The 22,217-nt window shown below is 32.4% G+C and overlaps 1 protein-coding gene across 1 annotated transcript in view; it reads right to left on the bottom strand.

Moving 5' to 3' along the window:
• Positions 1 to 9,057: 9,057 nt before the first annotated feature.
• Positions 9,058 to 22,217, bottom strand: part of LOC123703934 — a 30,998-nt gene continuing 17,838 nt past the window's right edge. The window contains exons 6-21 of the mRNA XM_045652144.1: positions 20,617 to 20,939; positions 19,894 to 20,217; positions 18,677 to 18,815; positions 17,659 to 17,807; positions 16,983 to 17,121; positions 16,431 to 16,627; positions 15,739 to 15,874; positions 15,110 to 15,268; positions 14,729 to 14,817; positions 13,677 to 14,354; positions 12,853 to 12,972; positions 12,525 to 12,591; positions 11,902 to 12,002; positions 11,215 to 11,370; positions 10,634 to 10,766; positions 9,058 to 10,219 (exon numbers count right to left, since the gene is read on the bottom strand). Of these exons, the coding sequence (XP_045508100.1) occupies positions 9,187 to 10,219; positions 10,634 to 10,766; positions 11,215 to 11,370; positions 11,902 to 12,002; positions 12,525 to 12,591; positions 12,853 to 12,972; positions 13,677 to 14,354; positions 14,729 to 14,817; positions 15,110 to 15,268; positions 15,739 to 15,874; positions 16,431 to 16,627; positions 16,983 to 17,121; positions 17,659 to 17,807; positions 18,677 to 18,815; positions 19,894 to 20,217; positions 20,617 to 20,939 (3,943 nt within the window). The 3' untranslated portion in view covers positions 9,058 to 9,186. The remainder of the gene's footprint in view (positions 10,220 to 10,633; positions 10,767 to 11,214; positions 11,371 to 11,901; positions 12,003 to 12,524; positions 12,592 to 12,852; positions 12,973 to 13,676; positions 14,355 to 14,728; positions 14,818 to 15,109; positions 15,269 to 15,738; positions 15,875 to 16,430; positions 16,628 to 16,982; positions 17,122 to 17,658; positions 17,808 to 18,676; positions 18,816 to 19,893; positions 20,218 to 20,616; positions 20,940 to 22,217) is intronic.

The raw sequence follows: 22,217 nt of genomic DNA, 5'->3' as shown, positions 1-22,217 counted from the left end.
GTTATATTTTTACGTACCTACATAAGAAGTATCATAAAAATAAATTAAAAAAGATAATACCAATTGTGCTTGGTATGTAGAATCAAATATTAATTGAAAAATAAATAAAAACAATAAAGCGTTCTTGCTTCTAATATTTTTACCACCATGTCTCTTCTCTGTAAAACAAGTATCAAAAAGTATCTAAGTACATACAATATTTGTTAGAAATTCTTTTACAATCCTACTAATATTATAAATGCGAAAGTTTGTATGGATGTATGGATGTTTGTTACTCTTTCACGTAAAAACTACTGAACCGATTACAATGAAATTTAGCACATATATAGAGGGTAACTTGGATTAACACATAGGATAGTTTTTCAAACTCAAACAAACTCAAACATTTATTTATTCAATTAGACTACTATTTAGTAGCACTTTCGAATCGTCATTACATAAGTATTTTTAACATTTACCACCGATTCGGAAAGCAGTATCTATGGAGAAGAATCGGCAAGAAACTCCATAGTTGCTCTTTTAAAATCATGTCAATATTACATAATATGTAACTTATATCTAACTTATACATAATATATCATAATATGCCCAAGAACTGTCCTGTGGTTTTTACGCGACAACCCTCCATGGGTCTTTATCGTCCATATATTCCTGAATACTGTAGTACGCTCTCTGAACTAGTACATTTTTTATATAAGTTTTAAATTTAGAACTACTAAACTCTTTAATATTGAGAGGAATTCTATTGTATAAGCGTATACCTTGACCCATAAATGAATTTTTAACTTTAGCTAATCGGAAAAATGGCATTTCAATTCTATTCCTGTTCCTTGTGCCATAATCGTGTCTATCTCCTACTCTTGTGTGTTTTATCCCGGAAATCCCACGGGAACGGGAACTATGCGGGTTTTCCTTTGCAAACGCGGGCGAAGCCGCGGGCGGAAATGTAGTTATTAATAAAATTCTATATTCTTTAAGCCGATACAAACATATCAAAGGTTGTAAAAAATGCATTTTTTCATATATTTTTTTTGCTGCCACTACAAAACATAACAATGAAGTTTATATTGAGGTCGTGAGCATCTCATGCTGGAGGGCAGGTGTTATATTAGGTGATACTCGTAGTAGGGTTAAGCAACCTGTCGCCGGGGCGAGAAGTGGATGGGTGTGCGGTACTAAATATGGATATTATAGGTTTATTTGCATATTGTGAGGTTTATATGAAATATGTTAGTTTATAATATTATTGTTAAGCTAAACCTTATTCGGATCCACCTGAACACAATAAACTTCATTTTAATCGGTTGAACCGTTCCAATAATATCTACGCACGTACAAAAAAATGTGTTTTCAAAGATAATTTTAATATCACAACATTCTTGTAGTGGGAGTCGAACCCACGACCTTTCTCAATAGTAATTTCTAAACTGCGATACAAAATTGTCTCTTTTTTGTTCATCTACATAATACTCGAGAACAGCTCTACCGATTATGTTTCTAGATTTCTTCAATTCGTCCCTGTCAGAGTAAAAGTGTAACTATTGACACATCAAAAACGTCACAAATCAGCGAAGAAAATTAAAGTTCGCAGGGTCATCGAAATAAAAACGAAAGTCATAACTGATCCGAAATACAAAATGGACGCCCATAAAAATGATTGCGCGAATTAGCCAATGCTGAATGGCCGACAGTCGGCATGACAAGTCGGGGAAAGTGACTTTCACCTATAATCCGAGTAAAAGTGTTATTTGAACAATCTTATAGGTGTAACTTTCGAATCGGTTCAATGACCTGTGGCCCATGACGTGTTGAAGCAGGAGTTATTCCAGGATGACGATCTGACGTCTCTAAGAAGATGTGTCCTTTTCCCAGAAATGACTTCGACTTTAAGACTTTATAGTTACACGGAGGTTACCGTGACGTTTTAAAACAGTAGTAATATATAATTCTATACTGGAATTACTCCTGCTTTAAGATGCTTACCCACCTTTTTACTGACGTCTTAAAACAGGAGTAGATCTAGGGTGGAAAAGTTATTATGCGAAACGACAAAAAGTCCTATGTTCTTTCCACTCTGGAAATACTCCTGTTTTATGACGTCATAGTCACCTCCCTATGCGTGTGTCACATGCGCGAGTCAGTGTCAAAATCTTAGGAAGTATGAAAAATGTTTACATTCACGTAATTTTAAAAAGAGAGTAAGATGTAGTTTATTACATACAGACAACAAAAGTTGTAAAATAATACAATAACACGCCCATAAATAACCACGCATAAACTTTTTCGTGCACCAAAAATAGAAGCTAAGTATTCAGAATTTCCAAATCTTAGATTGTCTGTGTATATGCGTGCTTATGATTAATGCATATTATGGTTTACATTGGTTTAATCGCTGATTCGTAATACCGTTTCTTCCGAGTAAACTCATCAAGAAACAAAGATACAAAGTAATTTTATCCCACAGTTTATCTTTGATGATTCATAAAGTACAGTACCTACTTATTGCATAAGCAACACATTTGCAAGTTATGGTTCAAAGCTCGAAGGAGCTTAAAAGCTTGTCTACTCAGGAAACTTCTTCATGATGCTACATTCATTGCTCATGTGTCATGATAATATAAAAAAAAATAGTTTCTAAAATATTCTTGTTCAAAAAACGATCCAAAGGCGTCAGATAATAAAGAGCCTAGGCTCTTAATTAAACGGCTGATAAAGCTATATAAGCGACGTATGAATGTCATTACATTATTATATCACACAGCTTTAAAATACGGATCCCTTCCAGTGCTGTTTTGGACGACTTAACTGTTAACGACGACGTAACATAAAACTTTAGACAGGGTTTAACTTTAAGCGCGGGTTCTCTTTAATCTGGTTTTGTCGTACTTCACATAGACAACTATTAAAGTGACAGATCCCTGGTTTAAAGTTAGACTGTGTTTAAATTGTTTTGTGGTAATACCATAAATATTCGACCCATTGGTCCAATTTTAAACAGTCGCCAATTTTCCTTATTCTAATGACCTCTGTCGTGGATAGAATAACAATTAAATGCTTGTAACAGTTCCGTCTAGTGCGAACAGCTTAGAAATAATGATTTTAAGGTGTGTTTTAGTATAGTGGGTCGAAACGAGTCTAAAATTGTAAATAAGTTTTGATATCATACTGTTTTCTAGTCCTTTCCTACTTATCTGTTGAAGCAGCCCTGCCTGCAGAATTAAAAAAATTAATCTATACTAAGTAATATTATAAAGGTTGAATTTATATTTTAGGTTTTATGGCATTCAATTTATAATTATAAAGGTTGTTTGAACGCGCTAATCTCGGGAACTACTGGTCCGATTTGAAAAATTATTTCGGTGTTAGATAGTCCATTCATCGAGGAAGGCTATAGGCTATATATCACCGTCCCCGGAGAATAAAATGTTAACTGCAAAGACACAACTGTTCCGGAGAAATAAAAAACCGTTAATTGACTATAACTTGCCAAGCTAGGCTCAGAGGTAGCTAATTTATTAAATAACTTTAAGAGAACTGAAGATAATTAAAATTTAAAAAATTAGTAACAATTGACTGATATGTAAATTTACTAATACACATTTTATTCTCGTTCATATTGGACATATGCATTAATGGATAATATCCAATGAACTTTTATTCTGGGGGTTTTAAATTAAACAATATTAGAGTAATCAACTATCATTACATTAAAAAATGAAGACAATAAAAAGTAATATAAATCAGTCTTCCTGATCATCATCGTGATCATAATGTACATGGTCATACGAATGGCGCCAAAACATATTTTTACGAGAATAAAATGATAATAGGCGTTCGTCATTATTTCGCCGATTCGTTTTTCCGAGAATATTATTGGAATAACTATTATCACATTAAGAGTAAAGAAACTTTTTCACTATCATAATATTAACTTTATTTTCTATTACGAATATGTTCTGTAAAAAAGCAGTGAATATTATTGTATATGTATTATTGTATCTTAGTGGATTTCAGGAGAAAAATTACAAAAACATTGTATAGATGTATTTGGCTACGTAGGCTTCAAATATCGCATAACAATAAAACTATGATAATGACGATTATCATTTTATTCTCCGGGGACGGCGATATCATCACGCAAAAAGAGCAAAAGGAGCGAAGCACTGCGGGTAAAACCGCGGAGCACAGCTAGTATTAGTATAAATTATAATATCTGAAAATTTTAATGACAATTTTAAAATTTTCCAATTAATTTTCCTTACTTTATGTCTTTATAATTACCATTTATTTTAAAATCTTAGCTATTGTACAATACGTATTGTACGCATTTTTCAAAGTGAAGTCTATACTAACGCCATCTTTTAAAACTTCTAAGAACTACGTTCAAAGCGCAGTCACAGCAGTACACCATGTTATTGTGACCGTATGTTAACCAAATATTAAGTACATAAAAAATTATGTAAAAATTGTTTGAGAAAGTATATTTTTTAGTTGAGAAGAACTAGAACGAATGAATTTCTTTAATTCGTTTTATTTCTATTTCTAAAATGCAAAACAAATTTTAAATACATATTCAAATGTGCATCATGTATTAATATTGCTGAAATCTTTCAAAAAAGTACGCAGTCTTAGAGTACATATTGTTCTTTTGTCTATAGATATTCTTTCTGTAATTCTACATCAATTGTATGTAATCTCTACATAGTATTAAACAAAGTCACTTTCTTTGTCCCTATATCCCTACGTTTGCTTAAATCTTTAAAACTACGAAACAGATTTTGATGCGGTTTTTTGCAATAGATAGAGTAATTCTCGAGGAAGGTTTTAGTACATAATTAAGTAGATTTTAGAAAAAGCAAGCGAAGCTACGGGCGGAAAACTAGTCAAGTAAACATAACAAAATAAAAAAGACGTGTGGCACTCGGGGACTGCCGCGGTAAAGCTATTGCATGCTATGCCTTCAAGCCACACCTCCGCCCGTCGGAGTGGGGAGCGTGAGGTTTTTCGTTACGGAATTTCTCGGTTCAGTCCCCGCGCTGAAGGCCCGCGATAGAAGCTATGCAATAGCTTAATAAACTATGAGAAGTTTTCCTCATACATCACAATCTGAAACACTAGCATGTGAGAAATTCGCACATAACAATGACCTTGCTATTAATCTTCAATGAAAGCCTGACCTTAGATTTTCACTTATCCATTCCCGTGACTGCTTTCCCTGACTCGGGTTACAAAGATCAAACCGTGGTATCGATTTTCTTGTTGAAAAATTTATGCACGTGCCAAATATTATAATATTTGATTAATTAAAATAGAAATGATGAAAAAGATGGAAAAAAGCAGATGTGAATAAAATGACACACAAGTATGTAATTCATTTTTTACTAATTATTAAATCTATAGATATGCATTTTATAGAAATGAAGGTTTCAAATGTGTGTAAGTAAAAAATTATCACAGTGCATTTACCTAAATCAAACGAGCGAATGTTCATTCTAACAATTTTTTTTAGTGTAAATAGGTGTAGAGCATTTCGTTGTTCTTAGTGCGTTTGAAAAGATTCTATGCAATGTTCTAATACTGATAACAATAAAATACTGAAGAACTCTGAATACGAGTTTACGTTTACACTAAAAGATCACGAAAGAATGCTCTTGCTCTAGCACTATGTCAAATGCACCGTCAAATACTTTAAATTCTTTCTGAATAATCAGATCTTCTTCACCATATTTTATTCGCAAAAATAAGAGAACTATGCAATAACACATAATATAAAATACTAGGTTTCCGCCCGCGGCTTCGCCCGAGCAGTCAAAGAAAAACCCGCATAGTTCCCTTTCCCGTGGGATTTCCGGGATTGCGTCATTTTCCCGGGATAAAAAGTAGCCTATGTCCTTTCTCGGGTATCAAAATATCTCCATACCAAATTGACATGAAAATTCAGTAGTTTAAGAAACAGACAGACAGACAGAGTTACTTTCGCATTTATAATATTGTAAAATATTGTAAAATATTATATAGGAAAATAGATTAACAGTGCATTATATTTGAGTCGTGTCATTAGGAACTACACTGATAGAAATTACTATTGTTGTATTTTCATACATTTAAACCAAGCTATTCATACGTCATTTTCAATTTTTAATAAACTTTTGACGTTTCATCCAAAACTTTAAGCACACTGACATTTAAAAGTATAACTTTAAAACTTGTAGAAAGCCCATAACTTTCTCCAGAGAAATGCACGGTTTCTGCATATAATACGTGGCTGCAAACCTCCCGGTAGCGATGCCTAGGGTTGCCACTTGATACTTATTTATTCATTAAATTTTATTCATTAAAAATAAACAACGCATATGTAATTAATTATATATATATTTAGTACAAGCTGTTTGCCTCGGTTTCCTCTGTATTGACGACACATTACTCGTAGGGATGCTAACGCAATTTAAAACTTATTATATAACTCTATATTTTTAAGCCGCAATTATTTAAGCTTAATAATCTGAAGTTATATAATCTTAATCATGCCATTGTATTCAATATTAAAATTATCTTTGAAAAAACACATCAAAAGGAAAATCAAATATTAAAATGTGTATATTATTATGAAAAAAGGTTTTAACTTTGAATATATCCTAAAACAGTATTACGAGGCTTTTCTCATTTTTCATAAACTCACAAAAATTATAAATATTACAAAAATTTTCATGTTTTATCTACCTATGTGTCTTTCATTCACCCATTCTACTAAATTAAATTAAATTATACTTTTCTTCTATTAGACTGAATTCAATTGAATGCTCATTTTAATTAAATTTTCTTCACTATGGCAACCCTATCCATTGAGCTGCGTCACTCTCTCGTTGACTTTCCACATTATTTACTTGTATATGGTAATGTTTAGAGCCTCCCGTGAGTAATACTGGTTACACCCCATGTTTATTTATAAAAACAGGTTAGGTACGAATTAATTGAATGTAATGTGGGTTCCGTATGCGTTTTAATATTTATTAGACATATTTTTATATTTAAAACTAGCTTTCCACCCGCGGCATCGACCGCGCATTCAAAGAAAAACCCGCATAGTTCCCGTTCCCGTGGGATTTCCGGGATAAAACCTTTCCTATGTCCTGTCTCGGCTAACAAAATATCTCTATACCAAATTTCATGCAAATTGGTTCAGTAGTTAAGGCGTGACGTAACAGACAGACAGAGTTACTTTCGCATTTATAATATTAGTATAGTGAAATTTGAATTATTATTAAATTACGATGATATATCTCTATGTTTTATTTCAAAAGCCTAAATACAAAAATATAAACAGCTGAACCACGCGACTTCGTCTGTTCTTAAAAGTAATATTTTTTTAATGTGCAAATATTTTCTTTTGTCTGCTCCTATTGGTCGTAGCGTTAAGTTTTATAAATAATAACCGAGCCTTTTTTGGCAAATTTTCGAATTCGAATCAGTAGTTCCTGAGATCAACAAGTTCAACCACACAAACAAACTCATCTGCTTAGTAATATATATTAGTACTAGCTGTCCCGGCAAACGTTGTTCTATGTACCTTACTCTTCATCACTTAGGGGTATGAAAAATAGATGTTAGCCGATTCTCAGACCTAACCGATATGCACACAAAATTTCGTGAGAATCGGTCCAGCCGTTTTGGAGGAGTATGGTAACAAACACTGTGACAGGGGAATTTTATATATTAGATAGATTCCTTATGCATAATATCATGAACTCTATTTTAATGCTAATTGAAAACCGTGAGTTGGTTTATTATTATAATTCTATTATTCATTACACAATTAAGTAAAAAGGAATTGTATTAATAATGACTACCTAATCAAGTTAATAATATGCAACACATGACAATTTAAAATTTAAAAAAAACTCAACACTATTGTGTCCAAGCTTTTTCTTGTAAAAATGCATATTATATATTATTATAGTAATGCATAGTGTTAGTTATTGATCAAATTTTAATACCTAATTTCTATAATAAGTTTTTATATTCTATCGGCAGTTGTTATTTGTCCCTATGTCCCTATGTATGCTTAAATCCCACCAAAAACATAAATGTAAAAATTGGAGCCGAGTTCAATCGTTGACTTAATTTGCCAAAAAAAGAAATGAGATCTAAATGTGTGCCAAGTTCTGCAGACAGTCCAGAAATTTATTTACAAAGATGTATTAAGTTCTTAGGTTGACTGAAAACTCAATTGTTTTATTTTCCCTTAGAGAACAATGTTTATTCCAAAATATCTTTTTTAATTTGAATAATATAATTATTTTCACAAAGCAAACAACTAATGACCTATTGAACCCCATAATTTGATGAGGCTAGTTTTTAGAACCTCACAAAATATAAACAGTAGGTATGTAAAACTTGATATGTACCAAATTTGGTTTATTTAACTTAAATAATTTTCGAGTTATAAGGGGGTGAAAAGTGGCTCGAAATGGTTCGTGTAAATATACACACGGCTGCTGCTCGCCAGTTCTCTTCGCTTGAACTCGGCTTGACACACTGCCGCGTGTCTAGATCTATAAATCTACGCAACGGATTTTGATGCGATTTTTTTAATAGATAGAGTGATTCAAGAGGAAGGTTAGTATATAATTTTTTAGACAAAGCTGTCGAAGCCAGGGGCAGAAAGCTAGTAACGTTTAAGTACGTAATATGTCTACTGATATTTATGGATTCAGGGTAAAATAAAACTCAGTTTAAATAAAATGCCATTTACTCTTAAAATCTAAATAAAAATACAATCTTTCCGGTAACTGCATATATCACTTATTTTTATAACGTATACACCTTACCATATTATTTTAAAAGTACATTTCTCATAATTTTGCGTAAAAAATTTATTAATTGAGTATTGATTATAATATTAATCTACACATACAAAAAATAACCTTTCTAAAATTATAATTTATTATGACAATATGTATTTGATCTTTATGATAAAAAATAATTTTCTCCAGAATTTTAATACTTTTGTAGAAAAATAAACTCCAAGTAACAAAAAATTCAAAAAATACAAGCAAAATTACTCAAAACGTTTTATTACAAAATGCCTTATTAAAAATAAACCTAACCTAACTACTAATCATCGTCAATTCAACCCAAACCCATATTTAAGTCAAACTGACAATATTTAACCTTAAAATAACTTTCTTAATCTTTCTTACTCTTTTCCCTTTCTAACAATCTCTTTCTAACTTCTTCTGGATTATATCTCTTTCTGTAAACTCTTTTAACTCTTCTGATGGGATTAACATTTCTTCTTATATTCTTTTTAGCGTTACTGTTAGTTATAACTATTGGAACTCTTTCTTCTAAACGTAGACTCTTTCCTTTTCTTGTTGCATTCGTGAATAAGTCTTTTCTATCCCTTATCGTTGCGTCATAAAAGACTTTTCCGTTAACGATTGCTTTTTTAATATTTTCCGTTGTACTTAATATTCTGGGTGGTCGAACAAAAGTAGTTTCGCTAACTTCTAAACTTCCTTCATTAAGAACATCTTTTAATTCTTCCTTTGTCACTCTTTGTATTATTCCACGTCTTTCAGTTGGAAATCTATTTTTAAAGTTGAAATCCATAAAATCATTATCAACAGCTACTTTTTTGGATTCTAAATCTTGTTTTTGCGTATCTAAAATTCGCTTTCCACCGCGTTTTGAAGCTAGAAGTCGACCGATAGCTTCAATTTGTTTCTCTTCCGCTTCTAATGTTTTTAAATCGGCTGATTTTTCGCTTGAATTCGCGTCTTCTATATCAAACACTTCGATAGATCTTGTAAAATCATGTAGTTTATCATCTAAGCCTTTTATTTGTTCGTAATCATCTAAATTTTCGTTAACTTTAGATGATTCGAATATTGTGTTGTTTTTAAATTCAGCTTCTGTTGTACTTGTTGTTTCTGTTGTTGTACTCTCTGGTTTATATGTTGTTGTTGTTATGTTGTAATTGTCATAAAGATCAAGTTCGTCGATTTGTGAAATGTTTCTACGTTTTTCATTTCTGTGGTGATCTTCCATGGATCTACTCTCTATATTTAGTTCGTTTGTTGGTCTGTCTGTCCGTGTGTCTGGTTGTAAGGTTGTTGAACGAAAGTTGTATCGCTCTGTTGTTGGTGTTGTTTCGTTGAATCTAAAGTATGTTGTGTTTGGCGGTGGCTCTTTGTGTAAATATGCGATTGGCCAGTACCTGTAAGAAATAATTTACACATAGTAACTATTTTTACAACAATTTAGATTTTTTTTTAATTTGGTTAAGGTTGACATTGTATTTTTATAATATTTTTCTATAATTGTGATTTTATCAGTGCTGCTGTTAAATATAAATTGCGCTACTTAATTGCATAAAATGATCATTTTATAGAATTAAGTAGCGCAATTTATGATCATATTCATGATGAAAATGAAGATTTCGATCATCATAATATTAACGGTGTTGATGATGATAAAAATAAACACATTCCTGCCCCCATATAACGATCTTTAGTAGCAGTATTATTTCCAATATGGTTCCAAATTCCAATTTTCAGAAAATGGTCTTATACCATACTGTTTTAAGATATGGTACGAGGGCCTTAGTTAATATTAATATCTAATAAGTTACCTAGGAACACCAAGTCCAGCAGCTTGAGGCTCATCATCATAATGCACTGGGACCCAGTTACCAGACCCTCGTCGTGGAGGATTGTGTTCGTATTTTATGTGGGGACGAGATTCTGTTGGTACGCGGGTGTAGCCTTAAAACATTATTAAAAATGATATAATATTTTAATTAGTATGGTTTTTTATTCATTGATCATAACAATCGATGGAATAAAAGGAGAGGGTATAATTTTACCAGATTTTAGTTGTATTGGGTGTGATAACAGCATTTTGGGATATTTTTGAATTTCTTTTTTCTTTTCAAACATAATACTTAATGTGGCATTAAATATAGCAAAAAAATAAATAAACATCATAATCTTTGGAATAACGGTTAACAAGTTGGTATTGGTAGAATGTCATCATTTTATGTAAGAAAACTATGATCGATTTGTAATTTGCAAAATTTTGATATTTTCTGATTTAAGTCGATATTTATAAATATTATCAAGAAACTTTTTTGATACCTTAAATTAACTAAATTTATTGCGCAAGAATCATATTAAACCTCAAAAAATATTAAAACTATTGTTTCATTCATACCTGGTAAGGGATTCCCGTACTTATCATAATACGCTTGTGGTCCATTTTTGTATAAATCGTCCCAATATTTCCTATCTCCCTCTGGCAAGTATGGCCCGGGACGGACTCTGTCTGTTGGTTTGTTTGGCTGTCCATCTGGACGGGGACGAATCGCTTCTGTCGTAATTATAAAAATTTTGTTTTATAATATTAATTATTATTTGTGTATGATAAAATATTTTTATGTTTGTGTATTCGTTCATAAATTAATACAATTGTTCGATCATTTATTGACATTCACGTTTTATTATCGGTTTTACAAATTCTTAATATTTTCTGTTTAGATTATGTAAATGTACAACAAAATGAAAGAGTTTAAGTTTCTGTGGGGGTGACCAAGTTAGGTGTGAAAGGGATAAAAAACATACAGGCGTCATTCATTGTCATATTTTCTTGTTACACGTTGTACAAGTTGAAATACGCGTGCGTATGGTCGGTCTAGCTATGAACGGTTTTATGAATTTCCATACATATGACAAGCGAGACTGACGTACGCACTGATGGTCGGTCAAGCTCTGCAACCAGCCTTATGACATTTAATTCAGGTGACAATAAATTGTACAGACCCATAGAATAAATACGTTAAAATTATTTTTTCCATAGTTATAAAATTAAAAATAGTTTTATTTTCAGAAGCATTTTTCTTACCGCGATGTCCAAGCGATGGATGCGGTACATTGTGTTGGTGGTAGGGATAATATTTCTCGCTGCAAGGACGCCATTGCTCGTCTGATGGACCGACGTAACACCTGTGTTTCATTGTTATATTATTTACGGTTAAAGTTAATAATTAATAGACTTTTTTATAGTTGTCGAATTTTTTTATACCTGTATTAATTGTATTTGCCTTTTTATATTTCACAAGTTTTTGTTAATAAGTAGTGTATTTCATAATAAATGATAATATGGATGTCGTGTTTTATTTCTTTATCCTATCTAAATAAAGTATGTTTAATTGGAACTTGATGACTTCAAATTACTTATTTTTTGAATGATCACCTATCATTGTTAAGTATCAAAAACAAATATAAATAACCTATAGGTACATTTCGCCATGATTTATCCACACAATATTTTCCCATGAGATGGAGTTTCTTGCCGGTTCTTCTCCATAAATACTGCTTTCCGAATCGGTGGTAAATGTCAAAAATATGTTATGACGATTCGAAAGTGGAAAAATAAATGTTTGAGTTGGAATCGAACCCGCACTCCGACGAAGCTTGAACCATAAACCATTGAACCATTCACTAATTTCATCGATCTATACTCACCAAGGTTTTCTAAATCCTTCGCTATAACCGCATCTATGGGTCGGAGCACAGCAATAGTCCCATGAACCTGTAAAAGATAATCAAGACACATAATCAGTCTTGTATGTAAAGATAATTAAGAACTTTCTATTACCTACTGAATCAATTAAAATGTAGTGATGTGCAATGAATTAAAACAAACAAACAAACAAAATAATATCCCTGAAATGAGAGCAGTGCAAATGTTACAACAACCTACTGTACTGTTGATATCCTATTTTTGTTTATGAAAAAAAAACACCATAAACTTTTTCCCGCCAAAAGCTATTAATTTTTCACTAAAACTCACCAATCTCTCCCCCCTCAGGTTCACACGCCCAGTGTCCTGCGACCCGGTTTTGCTCGCAAGTAGTTCCACGTCGGCAAGGAAAACCAGATACAGTGTAGTGACGCCATGATGATGATGGTACTATTGTAGAAAGTGAAATAAAATACAAGACATTAAGCTCCACAAAATAATTATTTTTAACATAAACTAAACCGCTGGCAAGTTGAACTACACCAAATAATTTATTATAAGGAAAAACGGTTAACCATGCCATTCAAATATGATTAAATTAATATATCGATAATAGTAGTGTCCTGATGAAAATTTTATAAAAATCTTATAAATAAAATTCCACTATCACAATGTTAGTTACCATACTCCTCCAAAACGGCTGGACCGATTCTCATGAAATTTTGTGAGCATATCGGGTAGGTCTGAGAATCGGCTAACATCTATTTTTCATACCCATATATGATGAAGAGTAAGGCAGAACAACGTTTGCCGGGACAGCTAGTGATATTATAATAAACAGTAATAAAATAAATAGTAACAAGCAAAAAAATGTGCCTCCTCAATTTATTGAAGTTATAATAAAAAAAATGTGTGTATGTGTCAGTGTGTGTATTTGTGTGTGTGTGTGTGTGTGTGTGTGTGTGTGTTAATTTGAACACCTATTTATATTATAAGTTTTTTTATATCATAAGTTCATTCATTGTTCATCATTTATATCATAAGTTATTTGAACCATGTAACAAACTGTATTTATGTGCATGTACAATAAAGATTAAAGAGTATTCATTCATTCATTCATTATTTACAAAAATATAGAAAAATACAACACTTACTCAATTCATCACTGCCTCCAACCAAATTAGGCCTCGTTGGTTTAACATACGGCCTTTCTATTGGCCTATAACTTGGTTTCTCCGGCAAATAACCAGGTTTGGTTTCATAACCCGGTCTAAAACCAGGTTCATACGGTTTATACGGTTTACGTATAGGTTTGTACGGTTCTGGTACCGGTTTGTAACTAGGCTTATAATCAAAATCTGGATAAGGTTTTGGACCAGTTTCTATAGGCCCAGTTGGACCTATAGGTCGTATTGGTCTTACAGGTTCGTGTTCTGGTCGTATAGGTCCAGACGGTTCATACGAACTGGGTACGTAAGGTCCGGTTGGACCACTAGGACCACTATCAGGTAAATAACTGGGTCCGTAGCTAGGTTTATTTGAACCTGACATAGGACCACTAGGACCACTGTCAGGTAAATAGCTAGGTCCATAGCTAGGTTTATTAGGACCACTATCAGGTATATAGCTAGGTCCATAGCTAGGTTTATTTGGACCACTTGGACCACTATCGGGTATATAGCTAGGTCCATAACTAGGCTTATTTGGACCACTTGGACCACTATCGGGTATATAACTAGGGATAGGTTCATAGATAGGTTTGTAACCAGATTCTATGGGTTTAGATGGGCCAGATGGGTAACTAGGACCGCTCGGTCCTGTTATGTATGTGTCTGAAATCAAAATTACTTTAAATTAATTTAATTACTGATATTATTATAGCAATATTTATTATCTTTACGAAAAATTTACTTTTGTTATCTTAAACCAAATTGCAAGTTCCCTTTAGAAAGACATCATGCCATAAAAACTTAACTCTTCAATAAAATGAAACCCACAGTAAACGTCATAACTTATTTTTATAAAAAAAAAAAATTGTACACCTTGTTGTATATTAATTTAAACAAAACACAACAAAAGGTAACAAATAACTAACTTATTTTTATAAAAAATAAATGTGCATTTAGAGACTATTGGTGGGGCGAGAAATCAAGAGAAATATAATATAAGATTAAAAAAATATGTATTCTAAAGGATTAAAACTTACCAGGCGCTGAAGGTGGATCAGGTCGAGTTCCTGGATAATGTTCTTCTATTGTAGGATTTAGCGGATGTGGTATTTCAAAATTTGGTACTCTTGAAAAAATATATAATAAAAATATTATTAATCCGTCAATTTTTGTCTAAGTTTGAGAAAAATCTAAATTTGATGATCTATATGTGCATAACAATAGATATTTCGAAAAGTTTTTCACACTTATCTCAGAAATCACTCGACCAATTTGAATGCGATTTCATCAAGATGAATTACAAATTACCAATTTATATTTTAAAACTTCACAAAGTCCGTTTCAATACAATCAATGAATCACAAACATAAATAAACAAATATAGAAAACCAACAAAAAATAAATAAAACAACACTCACTCATGCTGTCCATAAACTTTTCGCCAACATTGACCATTGAATAGATCAAATGCGAACAACAGATCGTCTGAAGAAGGAATATAATCGACGCCTCTTTGTAAGTCAAATAGACGTATTTCTGATAATAAGCAATTGTCTGTGTCCGGGGGTGCGTTGGCACTAAAAGAAAATAATAATAATAATATATGACTTTAAATAAATAATAAATATACCAATGTTAAAGAGAAAGAAGAATTAAAATACTTACAATAATAAAATTTGAGAGAAGAGAGAATTAAGAAGAAATAAAATGATGGGCCCAAGTTTATTACTTAATAAAACTATTAGTTGTAAAAAATAACTAGCAATAAACTTATGAATAAACCTTAACATAGAAAAATACAACAACAATCTAAGACACTTAAAACAAAAAGTGTATTATAAGAAAAACTCATCAAAATAAAAAATAACAGTCACTTGTTTAAGCCAAAAGTGTAATAAAAGGTAAAAAGAGCGCGTGTGCCGATGTATCAGAAGTGAAATTTCTCTTCAAAAGATTAATTTTGATTCCACTTCAAATGAACTGACTTGTGTTAATAAACAAAGTATACTAAAAGATAATAATAATACAGTAAATAAAAAATACTCACGTAAAAGAAAAACTCAAACACCTAAACGGTGCATCAGTACACGCTTTCCCGCACGCTCTATCGTCTCTCACTCGCGCTTGCCCGCGGATTGCGCTGTGTGTTAACTTGGCTGAGTTGTCGTATTGTAGGTAGCATTCTATAACGTTGTGTATAGGTTTTTTGTTAAAAAATAACTTTGAAATTTGTATAAATAGTGGTAATTGATTTTATTGTATGTAAAAATGAAGGAAATAATAGAATAAAGTATTTGTACCGGTTTTAAGACCGAATTATATAGTTGAATTGCATAATTAGGAATGGGTTTACTCAAGGATCTATATAAGGTCATATAGTAATAGACTGTGTTGTCGTATTACAAGAAGCATTCTATAAGGTTATACATGAGTTTTTGGTGAGAAAATAACCTTTTAAATCGTAAAAGTATGGAAATTGATTTTAGTGTGTGTAAAAATAGAATGAAATAGATAAAAGAGCATTTACATTGTTATTTTAGATTGAATAATAGAATAATTAGGAATGGGGTTACTCAAGGGTCTATATTCGGTCACATTGTATAAATACGTATTTTAATTTACTCTATTATCAAAAAAATAATTAAAATCTTTACAGTTACAATAATAACAATAAACAAATCTAGATATTTTTCTGAAATTTGGCATTTTTTTCATATTATATATTTAAAAAGTCCTTACGTGCGTCCTTATGCTGTACATCATCATACAGCGCCGGTTCACATCCCCTTCCATAATTACCACGAGCATATAGCTCATGGGCTGCAGCATGTAGACCACCTCCAACACCCCCAACACCCTCCGGGTCTAGGGATGTTGGTGGTGATGATGTGAGGATACAGTTCGCTAGGTCATCACCTATTGTTGGTGCTTCGAATCTGAATAATGATATAATTATAATTTTAACTAACCGTATTATAAATCTATTAAAATGCGTTTAAAAAATCGTACAATTTCTTTTATGTAATTTAATTGAAGATTATTTTTATCTAAAAAACGAATAATACAATTCATCTGTAACAAACACATTTCTTTTTTTATCAACTGAAAGAAATGAGCGCAGCAAATATGCGTTAAATTCAAATTCAAATTCAAAATTTTCATTATATTATTCAAATTCGATTTTACATCAGCAAAATGTGAGCATAAAAACTAACATTTAATTAACCAACAAAAGTCCCAAAACTAAAATTAGTTCACAAAAAAATAAAATACAATAAATCAATACATCACCTAAAGCTAAATCCCCTACAAAAGAAGGTATGAGCTCTGATACACTCCGCTTCACAAGCACCAAGTCCGCTCACAGTGAGCGCCGCTTTAGCCGCGGAGCCAGAAATGGCCGACCCGGAACGGACGTGCCAGAAACATTCTGTGGATTTGTCTTAACTCGTAGAAAAGTTTTAACTTGGGACTAAGTTACCAGAACATCGTCGTGGATCGCTTTTATACAATTTATATATATGGATGACTTTTTTATTACGCGAGTGTATTATATAATAAAAAGGAGCGTGTGTGCTGAGTCAGAAGTGAAACTTCTTTATCAAGATTCGATGAAACCAGAATGAAATTGAAATTTTACTCTCTTTATGTTTTCGTTTCTGAAGTACGCTATTGTTGGAAAGGGGAATATGTGAAACTAGTTGAGCCAATTAATATAGGAGGGCAAAATTAAATGTTATTTATAAACATAGAACCAATTTGTGACAAGAATAGAGTGCGTATAAATAATAAATATTTTAACCGGGTAAACAGAATCACGATGTCAGTCAGATCTTTGTACAACTACATGTATTTAGTCAGTCGGATCTTTGCACAACTACCTATATAGTCAGTCATATATTCCTTTACCATTTCAAATACGTCGTCAGTTATTTCTTCATGACTTACTTCGAGTAAGTCTACTTACCACTTTCCACCCAAGGTTTTGTGCTAACAGTATGGCAGCCTGAGTGCTGTGGCATCGCGTATACATCGGAGCCACTATCAGCTGACATCTGTAGAGCTTTGTAAGGTCGCTCGCTGAGGAAACAGTTGTCTGATGATGGACTGGAGTACCTGTGGAGTTTGTTTAAATGTCAATTAATAATTAATAGTGAGCCATGCTAAACAGGATTTTTAGTTGAAAACAATAAAACTGAATAGCTTTTACATTGTATATCACCGCAAAGCAGTTACTTATTCATTATTTTTTAAGGTTAATGTTATACTGCTATAATCGAAAACTTTGTAATGTTTATTTTTGATTAATATAATCAATAAATGATTTTTTTATGATATTTTGTTTCATTTTACCAATTCAAACCTCTAATAATAATATAAATGTGACAAAGAAATATCCGTCAATCTATTTTTTAATCGTACTTAACAAACCCACTCTTGTAACTATACGAGGTACACTTTGAACAAATAAATAAAACCCACTAACTTGACGACGAGACACACTTTGAACAAATAAATAATAAACATTTCAGTCTGTGTATGTAAATGTGCAGACACACAAACTCACTCGTATCTATACGAGACACACTGAACAAATAAATGATAAACATTTCAGTCTGTGTACATGTGCAGACACAAACTCACTTGTAGCTCTACGAAACACACTGAGCAAATAAATATGTAATAGTTTTTTTTTAATAACTCCAGCCCCCGGAATCACAGACACAATAGAAAATCATTATTCTATTGTGTCGTGGTCAGATCGGGCCGCTCGGGGCTCAATTGGTTAATCTGAAAAAAAAATGTTGTGTGGTTTTATGAAACCACGGTAAAAGTGAAATTTTTTTTCACACTATAGACATTTAACTAAAAATTATCGTATTTGTACGATAATTATCGTACGTATCGTGCATCACGCGACATGCGCTACACAGACCAAAAAGTTTGAGACGATGTAATAAAAGTTTCACTTTAAAAAAACTCACTTGTAACTATAGGAGACACACTTGAACTCTCTCTCCGCGAAGCACGCCGCCTCGCATTCGAGCACGCTCCGCGCGGACAGCGAGCGGCGAACCGCGCCCGCCGACAGCGACATGCCCGCGCTGCGACGGGACGAACAGTCTACGGGGTTTGTGTTTATAGATAGATAAAAATAAAATTGAGGAGTTAATAAAATTGGAGTATACAGAGTGTCCCACTGTTGGTATACTAAGCTCAAAGGAAGTTATAGTTTTGCATACGCTGAGAACGTTAAAAATACTTATAAAATTCCAGACGCATTTTTTTTTCAAATAGATGAATCCTTAAAATTCTATGTGTATACCTATAACAAGCAACCCGCCAAATTTTGCCACCAGCACGTGAGCTATCGTTTAAGATTATGTTTTCATAGACAAAATGCTCACATTAGAGAAGCGGTATATACCGGCTGCACGAAGCTAGAGGAGAAAACATGAATTTTCAGGAAAAATTTAGCAAAAAATTTTTGACGTAATTTTGTTGTTTAAGTATTTTTTACGTGAAGTGTATGCAAAACTACAAGTTCCTTCAGTAATGTCAAAATAACAAATTAAGTGCGTTTTTTTTTAATACCGCGTTGGTCGTAAACGACATGCCCGCGCTGCGACGGGACGAGCAGTCTACGGGGTTTGTTTTTGTGTTTTAGTAGGTACATATTTTGCATAAATAAATGGATAAATGGATAAAATTGACATTTCTATGTGCAAATAGATAAAATTGGACCAAAACTGCAGATATATACAATGAAATATATAAAAGTATATGCAAGTGTCAAAAAGGGTCGCGATAGACTTGCCTGCGCTGCGACAGGATAAGCAGACGGGATGTTATTACTAATTTAAAATGTTATTCATTGGAAAAATAAATAAAATTGAAATAAATAAACGCCATGTGCTTAATGATATACGATAAAACTTTACCTACGCGTATTAGGCAGAATTTTCTAATACAAGACTTTGAATATTACTGCACTAAATAAAGTGTAAATTGCAATTAAAGCCACTCGCCGATTTTCGAAAATATTTGCAGTTTAGTAAGTGATATTTAAGTACAAATAACTACAGTTTAATTCTGTATTGAGCAAATTCGACTGTATCAGATTATATGTTTGACACATAAAAAGGTATTTTATAAGTTACACAACGTTTAAAATATGGTATAAAATATTATTTTCACTCACCTTTCACCTCATCCCCATCATCGATCCTGCCAATCTCATCCCACCTACTCCAACTTTCCCCCGAGGAATTCCACCTGCCCTTCTTCCACCCATAACCATATCCCTGATCCTGCCCTTTTCCTAAACTTTGGTAATCGAAGTGCCCTTTTCCTAAACTTTGGTAATCAAAGTCAGTATTTGTTCCATGTTTAACCCCATAGTACTTTGTATCAGCAAGCCCCCAGTGACTATAGGACTTGTGGTTTTGATTATTGTAATGTGAATCGTGATGGCTATAGTGATTGTATGGTCTGGACGTTTCTTTCTCGTCGCTTCTGCTTATTCCTATTAAATATTATTAATGTATGGTAAATCAAATTCTATTATTTCAAGTGAATCAAATAAAAATGTTCCTTTTTCTTTCCTTTTTTATTACTTTGTTATAGAGATATGTTATCACAATTGCTTCACTGTCCTTTATTTAACGGGTAAAAATTTAAGAGAAATTTTAGCATTGTTATTAAATATCGATAGTATGTATAAGTATATCTAGTATTCTAGAATTGTATCATCTTCTATTCGTAAAAAATAATGTCCTAAATTGTTAAATGAAAATAAAATCTGGTTTATTTATCATCAGAGCCATTAATTACTAAAGGTGAGGTTCGAATTAAAAAAACAGTTAAATTTAAAATAAATCACACAAATCATTCAATCAAAATACACCTTTATTCTTAAACTTACCAATCTGATACGGCACATAAAACTGGTCTTCATACCGCTTATGTTGAGTGTAGTGTTGTTTTTCATCATACCTATTGTACCCTCTATACCCAGCTTCATGCCAATCTACCCGTTCACTGCCCTTCGGCTTTGAGGATAAAAAACCAGAATGCAAGAGCCCTGGACCTCTGAGAGTTTCTGGGCAATTGGGTTCCAAACTATTCCGGTCAAGTTCGTAGAAATCGTAATCTTTGTCGTCTACGAAGTCGTGACGTATGTCAAACGCTTCGATAGGTTTGCTCATCAATTCGCAAAGTCCTTTGCCGCGAAATGTTGGGTCTAATCTGGAAGGAAATAATGTTTTTCAATTATTATTTGTACCAAATTGAAATAATATAATGTACTGTATAAATTGGTATTCTACTGATCGCCACTAAAACATTTTATCTTTTTTAAAACTGTAATTTTCAGCTCACTCTATTTGTTCTAAACTTAACGCTACTCGTATATTATGCATAAAATAATCAGTTTTAAAGCAACAAATAACATACTTATTCTTTCTGATCCTAATGATACTTTGGTAATTTTACATAGTAATATGCGTTATGCTTCGAGAGCTATCTCTACAATACACCAAGTTTAAACTCTTTTTTGACTAATATATGTATAGATATGCAATGAAACAACAAATCTTACCTATTCGGGAAATCATTAACAGAAGAATTATCAAAACAAGTGAGATAGTACAACGAGAGATCACAATGCGTAGCCTTGAGGGTGTCCCAATTATGGTGTTTATAGCATAGGTGTATGTAGGTCATATGGAAGCCGTCTTTATGCAAATTATTGCTATTACTCGTATAGTACAGGGCAGGATTTACTACTTGGTTTTACTAGAAATTCTTTTCCTAAAATAATATGTTATGCATATTTAGATGAATCTTAAAAGTATGCTAAAGAGTGTCTAAAAATATGACCAAATTATCATTTGTTTCCTGCTTGTAAATAAATTCTTTTCTCTATAAGTTATCTAGTTTTTACTAGGTTTTTTAATGATTAACTATGAGAATACATATTTTTAAATTTTCCTTAACCGTTGAACACCTTACCAACGTCTCTAAGGTAGTTATCATTTTATCTATCTAATGTGATTGTGGATAAAGTTTTAAGTGCAAAATTATTAATCTAACCATTATCAAAGGCCATATCATAAACCATAAGCAGGGAGCCATACTCCTTCCTGAATACGTATCTGCGCTCGCGCAAGGCTACAATACAATGCAGATGATTCCGTGCTGATTGCGCTGACCCGAGGTCGAACTGGTGGTAATTAATAGCTTAATTATTTATTAACGTAGTACGTTGGAGTAAAAATAGTGGATTTAGATGTACAAGGACAGAAGATTTTTGTATTGCATTTACATAGTTCTATGATTCGATATCTTAGTTCGCTGCCCTGTTATTAAGACATGCCAATTAATTTATGCATCTGTAGAAATTCTGATGATATGTGATTTTCATCAAACACCTCTGATATGGGTGGAACGATTTTAATGATTGTTGTGTATTCGGTAGGTATAAAAATAGTTCGCAAGTATTATTACACCCTAAATTTGGCGCAT

Source organism: Colias croceus, chromosome 28 (genome assembly GCF_905220415.1).
Source record: "Colias croceus chromosome 28, ilColCroc2.1".
NCBI lineage: Eukaryota > Metazoa > Arthropoda > Insecta > Lepidoptera > Pieridae > Colias > Colias croceus.
This window is presented reverse-complemented; position numbering and strand designations above follow the sequence as displayed.